The sequence below is a fragment of the Bos mutus genome, chromosome 8, assembly GCF_027580195.1.
Source record: "Bos mutus isolate GX-2022 chromosome 8, NWIPB_WYAK_1.1, whole genome shotgun sequence".
Lineage (NCBI taxonomy): Eukaryota > Metazoa > Chordata > Mammalia > Artiodactyla > Bovidae > Bos > Bos mutus.
The window spans coordinates 73,442,290-73,454,880 of NC_091624.1; the positions used below are offsets into that span (position 1 = coordinate 73,442,290).

Below are 12,591 nucleotides of genomic sequence, written 5' to 3' on the forward strand. Positions count from 1 at the left end.
TATAGTTTCTTCTTTGAACTTAAATTTCAGTTGGTAGAAAGGGGTTAAAAACCTGAGCAATTCCCACTTGATATCTGGGAAAGAAACAAGTACGAGTCCTTGCAGAGACAGAAAACAGAGGGTTTGGATGTCAATTTTGGTCACCTAGCGAGAATGTCTTTGTGGGTGTTTTTGAGATGGTAAGAATACTCTGGATGCATGAAATGACACCTCTGTGCCCCTGCTGCTAGGTGTCCCGTGGCCTGACCCTACAAGATGCCAAGAGAAGAGGCTCACTTCTTCTATGGTTCCCCCAGGAAAGGGCACAGCCACTCTTATGTCACGGCTGAAGAGTAAGTTCAAATCCAGACCCAGCGGGGTTACAGTTTGCCGTTTGCTGACACAGCCTCTGGCTTCCACCAGCACGTCTGTCCGTAAATCTCTCTAGTGTTTATTTCTCCAGAAATAAACCTGGCAATGAGGGAAGGAGACCCTGAGGTCCTACAAAAGGTCTCAGGTTTCTCTGAGACCAAAGAGGCAAAGAGGGAGGGAAGGCAAAAACCCGGATCTTGCCATTTTTGTTTGCATTCTTGGCTATGAGGCCTTCGCTGTGGGTTCCCAGGCTGAAAAACCTCTGTCCGAGAGCATGATGCCTCTGTCCTCAAGCCTTGCCTATCTACTCCACTTGGGCTCCCAGAGGTGGTTTGCAGATAGAACAGAGGCAAGTTGCCAAAGGACAGTGAGGTTGAAGGGCAGGTGCATCCCTCCACCTGTTGACTGAGTCCAAGGTGAAGAGGGTGGTCATAACCTTTGCATCAATGCTTTACCCTAAAGAAAGGTGTTTTGTATTATGAATTATTTTAAAATAAGTATTTGCATGATTAAACATTTCTAAGTGCTAAGCAATATACACCAGCTCAAGATGCTATTCTCTCCTTTGAAAAAAATCTTACAACCTACTGGGACAGTTAGGCATGGGAGTAATTTCATCAGGTATAAGTGCTGTGATGGGGACATAAGCCACAGGACATACTCTGCAAGGATGAGAGTGAGCAAGGGGTGGTGGTGGTGGAGGGGCCCCTCTCTGAGTGGAGACTCCAATAGGACAAATGAGGAATTGCCGGGGTCCAGCCCCGGTGGATCCAGGGAATTCGAAGCGGGGACGGCGTTGGCGAGGATCAGGAAACAACTGCTTATTTAAACTTTAATTAAGGATATAAGGAGTAATAGAATAAGGATAGCTCAGTGAGGAAATTCAGTGGAGAAAAGAGGCTGAAATAAGGATAGCTCAGTGAGGAAATTCAGTGGAGAAAAGAGGCTGAATAATTCAGCCAGAAGGTAAGAGAAAGAACGACATGGGGAGACCAAGTTTCGGTGAACAAGGCCCGCACTTTATTTTCCAAAGTAGTTTTTATACCTTAAGTTGTGCATAGAGGATAATGGGGGAAGGGGTAGAGTCATGCAGTAAGCCACGCTTTCTTCCTGCAAACTTATCATATGCAAAAGTTTAGGTGATTTGCATCATCTTCTGGCCCGGAGGCCTGTTAACATTTTAAGAAACTTATTTTTCTCTAAAGGTGATTATTCTAAAGTCAGGCGCCAGCCTCCAAAAAGCATTAGATAAAGTTGCATTCCTACAGAGCAAAGGTGTGGTGGGCTATAACAAGAAAAAGAATTAACTCAAGGGCCCCAGGTTACAAACATTAAAGCTACTACTTACACCAATTATATTAATCAATACACTGCCAGGGACACAGCAGGTAAGGGATATGGAAACTTAGCAGCAAACATTGGCCTGACAAGTGAAAATCCCTTCACCAATACAATTTCTAATCAACCTTTTAACTGCTCAAAGGAATCTGTATTTAGACAGTGTAGAACATCTCATGCCCCTCACAGTTGGGAGGCTCTGAGCAATCACATGTGGCCGGAAAAACCTATTCAGGCAGGCTAGAGGACTTCCAAAGGAGTTTGTAGGTTGAAACACTGTCACACCCAGGAATTATTAACTGGAGCTGTAAGCTAACTCTTTTTTCAGAGAGAGGTAGTGGGGGACAGCCCCCCGTAAAGTCAGAGGTGTAGGTGAAAGCACAAAGCAGAAAGTAGGCAGACTCTGGTTTTGGGGGTAGATGCTCGAGAATTTCCAGGGAGACTCCTGAGGCTTGATCCCGCCTTTGCGTATGCCGAGCCTCCTTCCTCACGACCTTTGCCAGGGGCGGAGCTCGCTCCCCGCATCGTTTGGACCGTCTCTTAAGTGATCTGCTCAGAACCTCCTGCAAACCTGCTGTCTTGGGAGAGAACTGTTGAATTGCTTTACCGGAGTGAAGTAGCAGGGGCAAGAGAGATGGAGAACCTGTCAAAGGCACTGAAGAGGAATTCAGGCTGGAGTATTTCTTCAGAAGACCCTAGTGGGATTCTCTAATATCCCCGCATGGTCAAATGGGATGTGGTGGTGAGATCTTCTGGAAAAAAGTCCCAACAGCAAAAAAATACTCTTGAGGGGTGCAACTGCACGTGGTATTAGGTAGTATACTTTTCAGGATTTACATGATGACTCAACAGACTCTACCTCTGTGAAACCACAGTTGAGAAGTTCTCAGTTGAGGTGGCACAAGCCACCTATGGAGCTCGTGAAAATGCAGCTTCCTGGGCACTGCTGCCCAAGAGGCTGACTCAGTAGGTCTTGAGGTCAGGGGCCCCGGATCTGTACTTTAACACGCATCTCAGGCAACTCCCTTGCAGGAGGTATTTGGGTGACATCTGAGGAGCCCTGCCCTGCTGGGCAATGGGTTCTTATGGTGTGTCTGGCACACCCCAGCATTTTTGGCTCTCACTTCCTGTGTGTGAGCGCAATGTGACTGTGGTGTGAGGAGTTCAAACAGAGCTCTGTGTGTGTCGAGATGCCCGAGGGGGTGACCACAGACCTAGGAGGTAGAATGAGAGCACAGGCATGCTGGGAATGGAATCATCTGCCTTCAGTCACGAGAACCCACTGAATGCCCTTGTAACAGCTCCATTTCAGGAAGGGGTGATGCGGTCAAAAGGGCACTGGCTGGGTACCTCAGGCCAGTCGCTATGAATGCTGGTTCTGTCTCTCTCTGGTTGTGCAACCTTGGGCATATTACCAGCCTGAAGTCTTGGGGATGTCAGATGTGAAATGAATGTCATACCTACCCCTGAGGATTGTTGTGACAGAGCCAATAGCAGGGTGCTCGCCATAGTGCTTGGCAGGGTTGTTGTGAGAATTAAATAATCTAATGAATACAGAATGGTTATCATGGTACCCAGCTTACAGCAGACATTAAGTCAAAGTTAATTTCTGTTTCTTTTTTGTGGACTGACAGTTGGGGAAAATGTTTTAAACTAGCCCTGATGGAAGGATAACTCAGTCCACAGAAGGGTCAGCTGCCACTGCACCTGTTGCACTTGGAGCCTGGGTGCTAGGGCCCATGGCACTTAGCACTGCTGCGTGGACACACACCTGAGAGGCTCCTAGAGATGGTTCTGTCTCTGTATATGCATGCTGGACGCCCACGGGTGCCTGGTGTGGGGTGGGGTGGAATACTCCTTGGGGACTGGGAGATACTGCTCTGATCACAAAGCCCCTGTGAAGAGAGAAGACTGATGCAGGTTTCATCATAATCTGGAGCAAGGTTTCCATACCAAGGTGGACTTGTCTGTCTCTCGGGCCAGGGCTGCAGGGATTGGCATCCTGATAGTGATTCTGGGAATTCTACTACTTCTCAGCTGCTGGTACTGCAGACGACGAAGTGGATACCGAAGCTTGAAGGTCAGTAAAGTGTTCCCACTGCTGAGTCTCTCCAGTTCCAGGACCTCTCTTCTCCTTCTTTCTCTGAAATTCTGGGGAGTGTAGTGACAGTCTCACGATCACCTCCAGCACTGATTCATGGTTCTGATGCATCTTTCTCTACACTTTACGTCTTATAACTCTTCCTTTGCCTCTGCCCAGGCATGAATCCCAACCAGGAACTTGGTCCATCTTTCTGATTCCACTCACAGCAAACTCGAGGGCCTGCCTATGTAGCTGATGGTTTGGGGGGCAAGGAGGAAGGCTTCGTGGTCCTCTTGCACAGTTGAACAGAAATACATGAGACACTCCAGGTCTTACCAATCCTTCTGGGGATTCCCACTGGCTCTGTTACTCCCCTTAGTGGCCCATTCTTCTTATCCTACCTCTTCACCCCTTTCTTTCCAGGTTTCCTGGGAATTCCAAGTTCTTCTAACTCTATTAGCAAGCAGTCCAGCATAGCCAGGACCCATGTAGCCATCAGTGCAGTGAGGAAACTGTCCACCCCTCAGCAGCACAAAGCACCGCCAGGTTTTTAACAGGCTCCTCCCTCCTCTGATGCTCGATGTGGTTTTATTAGGATTTTTGCTCCTTTACCCATATGAGCAGGAAGTTAACAAATGACAATGTCCAGTCTTGGGGTAGCAGGATCCTTCAGAAACAAGCAACATCAACAAAGTCACTAACCTGTGAAGACTACAGGTTTCAGAAACCTTGCTTCAAAGACAGGTAGCAGTTTGGAACTTAAGCATCCAAAGGCATTCTCCACAGTGAGCAACAGGATAGAAGGAGAGTTGCAATTTTTCTTTCTCCTCTCTCTTTATTACAGATCTGAAAGCTTCTGAGGTTGATATATAATGGGAAAAATTTTATCTTTACAAAAGATGTTGGAAAGTCCCCTTCCTCATTTAGCAACACTTCAGAGAAAGTGGTTCTGTGATGGAGAGGAGGGCTGGTCTGGGTGGAAGTCTAGAGCCTGGCAGTTCCTGAGAAGGAGAAGGAGAAAGTGAAAATGGTAGCTTCAAATTCTTCTCCTTGCTGGAAAGCTTGGGAAATCCCATATGACCCTTTCCCTAATGGCCATCTTGCCATAGTGTCCCAGATATAAATCATGAAAGGGTGAACGTGGGGAGACACAGTCACCAAGCAGCAGCCCTCCAGTGTGGTGGCATTTATGGGAAGGAGAAGTTCTTGAGTCTGAATAAGACTCCAACCATAGCAAAGCCTTGGGTTGAGAGGTTAGGGAAAGAACTCTTTGCTCTCTGCTATACGCTTACTCCTTGGAAGGAAAGTTATGACCAACCTAGATAGCATATTCAAAAGCAGAGACATTACTTTACCAACAAAGGTCCGTCTAGTCAAGGCTATGGTTTTTCCAGTAGTCATGTATGGATGTGAGAGTTGGACCGTGAAGAAAGCTGAGTGCCGAAGAATTGATGCTTTTGAACTGTGATGTTGGAGAAGACTCTTGAGAGTCCCTTGGACTGCAAAGAGATCCAACCAGTCCACTCTGAAGGAGATCAGCCCTGGGATTTCTTTGGAAGGAATGATGCTAAAGCTGAAACTCCAGTACTTTGGCCACCTCCGTGAAGAGTTGACTCATTGGAAAAGACCCTGATGCTGGGAGGGATTGGAGGCAGGAGGAGAAGGGGACAACAGAGGATGAGATGGCTGGATGGCATCACTGACTTGATGGATGTGAGTCTGAATGAACTCTGGGAGTTGGTGATGGACAGGGAGGCCTGGCGTGCTGCAATTCATGGGGTCGCAAAGAGTCGGACACGACTGAGCGACTGAACTGAACTGATACACTTCATGTGTACCTCTAGAACAGGGTTATGACATTGCCTTGTAATTTGTTACTTTTTGCTTCTTCCACACCTTCTCTTCATCCCATTTGGAGCTGATGCAGAGAGTATTTTTATTCCCCTTTTACTTCCAGAGCCTAGCACAATGCCTGGCACATGGCAGTCAGCCAATTGTATGGCATAAGGATTTGGTCTCGCTCTGCTGTTGACTTACTGGTGGCCTTAGATTTTCATTTCTCTGAGCCTCATTTGCTCTATTATACACCTGGACACAGATGACATACATGATGCATATCACTTTTTATGTAATATATGCTTTCTTCTATAATTAAAAAAATTAATTCTATGTTTACATATTAAAAAAAAATGATTAGTCGTTCAAGGAATAAAAGCTCTACAAACTCAGTATGTTGGTATCCATTCCTTCAGTTCAGTTGCTTAGTCACGTCCGACTCTTTGCAACCCCATGAATCACAGCAGGCCAGGCCTCCCTGCCCATCACCAACTCCCGGAGTTCACTCAAACTCATGTCCATCAAGTCGGTGATGCCATCCAGCCATCTCATACTCTGTCGTCCCCGTCTCCCCCTGCTCCCAATCCCTCCCAGCATCAGGGTCTTTACAGTGAGTCAATTCTTCTCATGAGGCGGCCAAAGTATTGGAGTTTCAGCCTCACCATCAGTCCTTCCAATGAACACCCAGGACTGATCTCCTTTAGGATGGACTGGAGAGTGAAAAAGTTGGCTTAAAGCTCAACATTCAGAAAACTAAGATCATGGCATCTGGTCCCATCACTTCATGGCAAATAGATGGGGAAACAGTGGAAACAGTGTCAGACTTTATTTTGGGGGGCTCCAAAATCACTGCAGATGGTGACTGCAGCCATGAAATCAAAAGACACTTACTCCTTGGAAGGAAAGTTATGACCAACCTAGACAGCATGTTAAAAAGCAGAGACATTACTTTGCCAACAAAGGTCCATCTAGTCAAGGCTATGGTTTTTCCAGTGGTCATGTATGGATGTGAGAGTTGGACTGTGAAGAAAGCTGAGCACCGAAGAATTGATGGTTTTGAACTGTGGTGCTGGAGAAGACTCTTGAGAGCCCCTTAGACTGCAAGGAAGACTGTCCATAATTTCTAGCTTGATGCTACCCAGACAAAAAAGCAACCTTTCCCCCCTTATTCTGCTTCAACACTCTCTTATCTTAAATGCGTTCAATGGAAGAATGATAGTCTGAGCCATGGCCTCCGACACTGAACATTTGCCTGGCTGTTCAACCTGCCATCCTCCAGTCCTCTTGCAGAGTTTCTGGAATTTTTATGAGATTTAAAAACTGTGTTTAAATTCTCTGATTCCTTCTAATGTTTTAAAATGGAGTCATTTATTTTTAAAATTAATATTAAAATCTTGTTTTGAGCTTTCGTATCTCCTGAAAAGCCAGGTTGGGGACCAGCAGTCTAAGAAATGTAGGTAAAATTATGTAAAGTAGTGCATTAAGTACTGTATTTAATTACATAATTACCTCCCTGTCTCTCTTTGGTGATTCTGTTTTCATTATATAACAGAAGAAGATAAATGACGATTAATGCAAGCTTCAGGTACCACTTTTAAGCAACCTTTATTAAGCTTTGAAATATGTTTATTTTTCCACTTTCATTGACCACAGAATGGTAGAAAGGTTGGTTGGAAGTAAGGCCTCCTAAAATTTCTTCCTTGCCCAACAATTCCTCTTAGACCTGAAAAACATCTTTTGAAAGGAAAGACTGCTTTTTGCAGAAATGCGTTTCTGCAGAAAAATGATTTATAAGGCATTGGAAGTTGGCTTTCATATATATGAATTTTATTCTTTCACTTCTAAGTTTAGGACATAACACTTCTTATTCTTGGGGAAAAATTCAAAAGCTCTCCTGACAGCTCAGTTTCCACTCACATCTTTCAGTGTCATGTTTCTCAGTGTACACTCAGGGGCCCCTGCACTCAAATAACCTAGGGTTCTTGCTAAAATGTAGAGTCTGGGACCATCTCTGGTGGTGGGACCCAGGACCCTGTTTGAACACACACACTGAAGTTTGATGCAAATACACAGAATTGGCAGTGAACTGGGAAGTGAATCAAGCTCCTAATCTATGGTAGGTGAGAATTAAAAAAATAAGGAATAAAACCAATAATCGAGGTAAAGGGAGAGAATGCATTAACATTAACACACCTTGTGCTGTACTATGCTGTGTTTAGTTGCTCAATCATGTCTGAGTCTTTGCAGCCTCAAAGACTGTAGCCCGCCAGGCTCCTCTGTCCATGGGGATTCTCCAGGCAAGAATACTGGGATGGGTTGCCATGCCCTCCTCCAGGGGATCTTCCCAACCTGGAATGGAACCCAGGTCTCCTGCATTGCAGGCAGATTCTTTACTCTCTGAGCCACCAGGGAAGCCCAAGAATACTGGAGTGGGTAGCCTATCCCTTCCCCATGGGAACTTTCCAACCCAGGGATCGATCCAGGGTCTCCTGCATAGCAGGCGGATTCTTTACCAGCTGAGCTACGTAGGAAGCCCATTAAGCACCTTACTGGAGGTATATCACTGGTAGCTGTGGAGGGGAGCAGAACCTCCTTGGATCCTCTCGTCAAGATTGGGGTCTCTGTGCTTATATACTTCCAAAAGGTAGTGTCAATAATGATTTCAGAGTAGAGTTTAGGAAAACTTCTTTACAGCCGGCAGACTCTATAGGTACCAGCCCCAACCATGTCTGGTCTCATCCAACTGATGATCCAAACACTTCTCCTTCCTGGGAGACCCATATGGATGCCATTCTCTTTCAACCCAGTAACGCCAATAATCAACCACAGTCTACAGACAAGACTGTGGAGGAGGCACTGAACAGGCATGGCCTTCCTGTTCCAGTTCTCCTCAGCCAGGACCCCAGAGAGCTGCTCATGTCCTACTGGTGGATTTGGTTCACAGATAATGTTTGGGTCTGTAACTTAAAAAAACGGAATTAGGTGCAAACATTTGAAAGTAACATTTTATATAAAAATCTTAATTTCTTGTTTATTTTTTGAAAAAAATCAAAAGATCTGGCAAAACTTGGCAGCTATGCAGTGGTTTGTCCCTTTAGAAGGGACACATACTCCCTCCTTTTCTATGGCCCCCACCTGACCTCCTCCTTCCTCTAAGGGTCATATCGTAGCAGGATCATGCCAGGCACAGGCAATAAGGAAGTGCATTGCCTAGAGAGCCCGGGACCAGCAGTATCAGTATTACTTGGGAACTTGCCAGAAATGCAAATTTATAGGGCTTTACCCTATACCTACTATGTCAGAAATTCTGGGTGTGAGCCCAGCAATCTGTGTTTAACAAGTCCCCCAAGTGACACTGCTGCATTCTAAAGTTTGAGAATGACTACTGTGGAGAGGCTCTGCCATCCCTGGGATTCTCCAGGGTAGAGTACTGGAGTGGGTTGCCATTGCCTTCTCCAATGCATGAAAGTGAAAAGTGAAAGTGAAGTTGCTCAGTTGTGTCTGACTCCCCACGACCCCATGGACTGCAGCCTACGAGGCTCCTCTGTCCATGGGACTCTCCAGGCAAGAGTACTGGAGTGGGTTGCCATTGCCTTCTCCGTGTCATTATGGGGAAGGCAGAAATAGTGTCCCTGCTATCAAGCTGTTCCTATGTTTCTCCTCACTGTGAAACCACCTCCTGCCTCCCTAGCTCTGATCTACTGCTCTTGTAATCATTCTCTGAGATCCAGTTTTATATTTCACTCTTCTTCTCCTTCCTTTCAAAAATATTCATTGACTAACTAATAGATGTCAGGCACTGTATTAGGTGTTTTGTTGTGCTCAGTCATGTCCTATTCTTTGTGACCCCATAGACTGTAGCCTGCCAGGCTCCTCTGTCCATGGGATTTTTCCAGGGAAGAATACTGGAGTGGGTTGTCATTTCCTCCTCCAAGGGATCTTCTCGACTCCACATCTCCTGCATTGGCAGGTGGGTTCTTTACCACTGAGCCACTGGGGAAGCCTAGTTCTGAGAGGTAGGTGACATTATCTTCATATTACTGATTAAAACACTGGAATTCAGAGCGATTAAGTGCCTACCTGAGGATACACTGAAGATAAGTGGCAGGGCCAAGATTAAAACTCATTCTTAAAACGTCAGCTTCCTTCTCTTTTTCTTTAATGGACTCAATTATTTTTTTCTCACCCATTGACCTTCATGAATTCACATTTCAGGACAAAAACATTCATGCTGGTACTCAAAGTACCCTAACAGGAAGATGTTCACATGAGGGGCTTGGTCAACAGGACAGCAAATTGCCTTTTCAAGAGAACAATTGTGAACCTGTGGTAGGTTGAGATCTTGCATCCTGGTGTTTCTGTATATGCCTACTTTTAACTCTAATGAATAAAATATTGCCATTTAAAAAACAAGGGCAATGTGAATATATTTAATGCTACTGACTAAAAAATGGTTAAAATGTTAAATTTTATATGGTATATTTTACCATAATAAAAAGTAAATAGTAAGATTAAGAACAAGGGAATTCACAGAGGTTTTCTTAAATTGTGTCCTCTCATATCCAGAGTTTCCTGGGTCAATAAAGAAACATCTACATGTAAGGCCCAAAGGAAGAACTTGGTTCTGGATACAATGTCCTTTTGTCTCATGCTTTTTAGTATAATTGCTTTGGTCCTGAACATAGACATAACTAACAGAGGGAAAAAGTACCTATTATTAATTGTTTAGAGTTGCACTGTCCAACAGTTGCACTGTAGCTACTAGTCACATGCGGTTATTGAAAACCTGAAACGCAGTACTTTGAATTAAGACATCCTGGAATACGTACTAGATTTCAACAACTTAGTACAAAGAAAATAACATAAAAATCCACTAATGAGTTTTATACTGACTACAGGTTGAAGTGATAATATCTCACTTCAACATGAAAGTGGGGTTAAATAAAATATATTAGTGAAATTAATTTTACTTGTTTCTCTTAATTTTTAAACATGCAGCTACTAGGAATTTTAAAACCACATATGTGGTACACTCTATTTCTACTGGACAGTCCTGGTATAGATGCAGTAATTATAGCTTTTGAGAGCACTGGCTCCAGAGCCAAATTCCTATATTTGACTCTTAGCTCCATGACTGGCCAGTTGTAAGACATTCATCAAGTGATTTAACCTCCTTGTGCCCCAGTTGCCTGACCTGTAACATAAAAGCAATGGAAATATTCCTAAGGTTGTTGGAATTAAATGAGGGCCTGATACATTTGTGCTCTGTTGATAGAAGCAACAGCCTTTAGACACAGCTATCAGGATTTATGCTTGTGGTAAAGATATTGTGTGATCAGTGTCTGTAACAGGACTGAAAAATTTGTAAGTTAGGGCTTGGGGCTTCTACTGATAAAGATAATCCAAGGAGATTTTGGGGAAGCCACTTAGCCTTTTTCCTCCCCCCACCACTGCCCAAATGCTTCAACATACACACTTGCGTAATTTAACATTAATTACCTCACTGGGTGGAAATTAGATATGGACAGTTAAGCGAACAAGTTTCAATCCAGAGCAAAAGTATAAACATGATGCTAACTATTTTGACTTAATCCCTCTTCGAGAACCATGTGTGTTGTTGTTAAGCCCATGCTCTCCTTTCTCATCCTCACAGATTCCCAATGCTCCACCCGCTTATGAGAAACTGTCTGCAGAACAGTCACCACCACCTTATTCTCCATGAGAGCCAGCGAGGCCTTGAGAGGTGCTGAAATGATTTCCCTCATGCTTTTGCTTAAAATTGATGTGGATATGCAATGTTATGCTTCAGAATGCTGTAGAAACAATGTATATGAGCTCTACTAATAATAATAAGCTAAGTGTCAAATTCTTTGTAGGGCAACTGATTGAGGAAATGATAAGAAACATTAAAATGGGAAAAACTTTGTCACTAAACATTGTAATGGATTGATACTATCTGTGCCAGTAATAATAAATCTACAATGTTATTTTCTGAGGGAGAGCATTCAAGTGCTGTTCTGGGACCAATGGATTTCTTTTTAAGTTAAAATGTGGCTAAAAACTAACTACTATTCTGATTTTTGAAGAAGCAGCCTCTTGACCAACATGAACTCTAACAGAACAGTTGCAGGTTAGTCTGTGTTATGGAGTACTCAAAATGATACCTTTACAGGTTTAAGATCAAGAGCTGAATGACCGAACAAATTACAGTCAGATCCATCTGATCAGGAATCAGTCATGTCTCTTTGTGTTCTACAGTTCCATGGTGCAATAACAACACACTGCAGAGATACTGTATTTTCAGTAATACAGTTCATGCAGTTCTAATTACATTTCACTTCAATGCTCAATGCTATGATAATTAATGACAAGGATTTCCTATTAAATCAAAAGGTGGTGTAAGGACTTAAACAAATAAAAGCTACTCTAGTTTGGCTGACACCTTGGTTTCAATGTCCCAAAGGCAATTTAGCTCCTTTGGGCTCCCAAATTCCTCTCAAAAGAACATACAGAAGAAATCATAAAGGATCAGAAATTCTGGAATGGTGTCTTTATTTGTATAGCAACATTGCAATTTATGTGACATCTACATATTATTATCTAATGTTTTTCTTCTGATCAACCTCATTTAAAGTTTTTTGGCTTAACTTATATCACCACTCTAAATGGAAAACCAGTATCACTTTTTCTAAGTAGGGAATAAAGATAAAAAAGAAGATAATGAAAGCAAATTACTTTCATTGGAACCTAGAAAGATACTGATGATCACAGCAGGCCATCAACTTGAGACCTGCCCTCATTATTAAATAGGAAGATTAGCAAGAATCAGAGAAAATCTTCTGACATAATTAGAAGGCTTGTAAGAGAAAGAGATGACTTTCTCATTCTGTGACTATGTATCTAATGCTGAGTCAGTAAACCACCTACCATCCTCTTGTGTCAGTGGAAATGCCAGTGTGGCAAAACTGCATCATTTTCACTGA

General features: G+C 43.6%; 1 protein-coding gene across 1 annotated transcript; it reads left to right on the forward strand.

The window, feature by feature from the left end:
* The first annotated feature begins 255 nt into the window (after window positions 1-255).
* MLANA (melan-A) lies at window positions 256-11,661 on the forward strand. The gene is made up of 4 exons (XM_005891356.2): window positions 256-332; window positions 3,673-3,769; window positions 9,824-9,937; window positions 11,262-11,661. The coding sequence occupies exons 1-4, from the start codon at window positions 256-258 to the stop codon at window positions 11,328-11,330; spliced, it is 357 nt and encodes a 118-aa protein (XP_005891418.1). The 3' UTR covers window positions 11,331-11,661.
* Window positions 11,662-12,591: the final 930 nt, after the last annotated feature.

Coding starts and splice junctions, on each gene's coding strand:
- MLANA (XM_005891356.2), top strand. CDS start 256: ATGCCAAGAGAAGAGGCTCACTTCTTCTATGGTTCCCCCAGGAAAGGG. Junction 3,770..9,823: donor GTGGATACCGAAGCTTGAAG/GTCAGTAAAGTG, acceptor TTCACATTTCAG/GACAAAAACATTCATGCTGG. Junction 9,938..11,261: donor AGAACAATTGTGAACCTGTG/GTAGGTTGAGAT, acceptor TCATCCTCACAG/ATTCCCAATGCTCCACCCGC.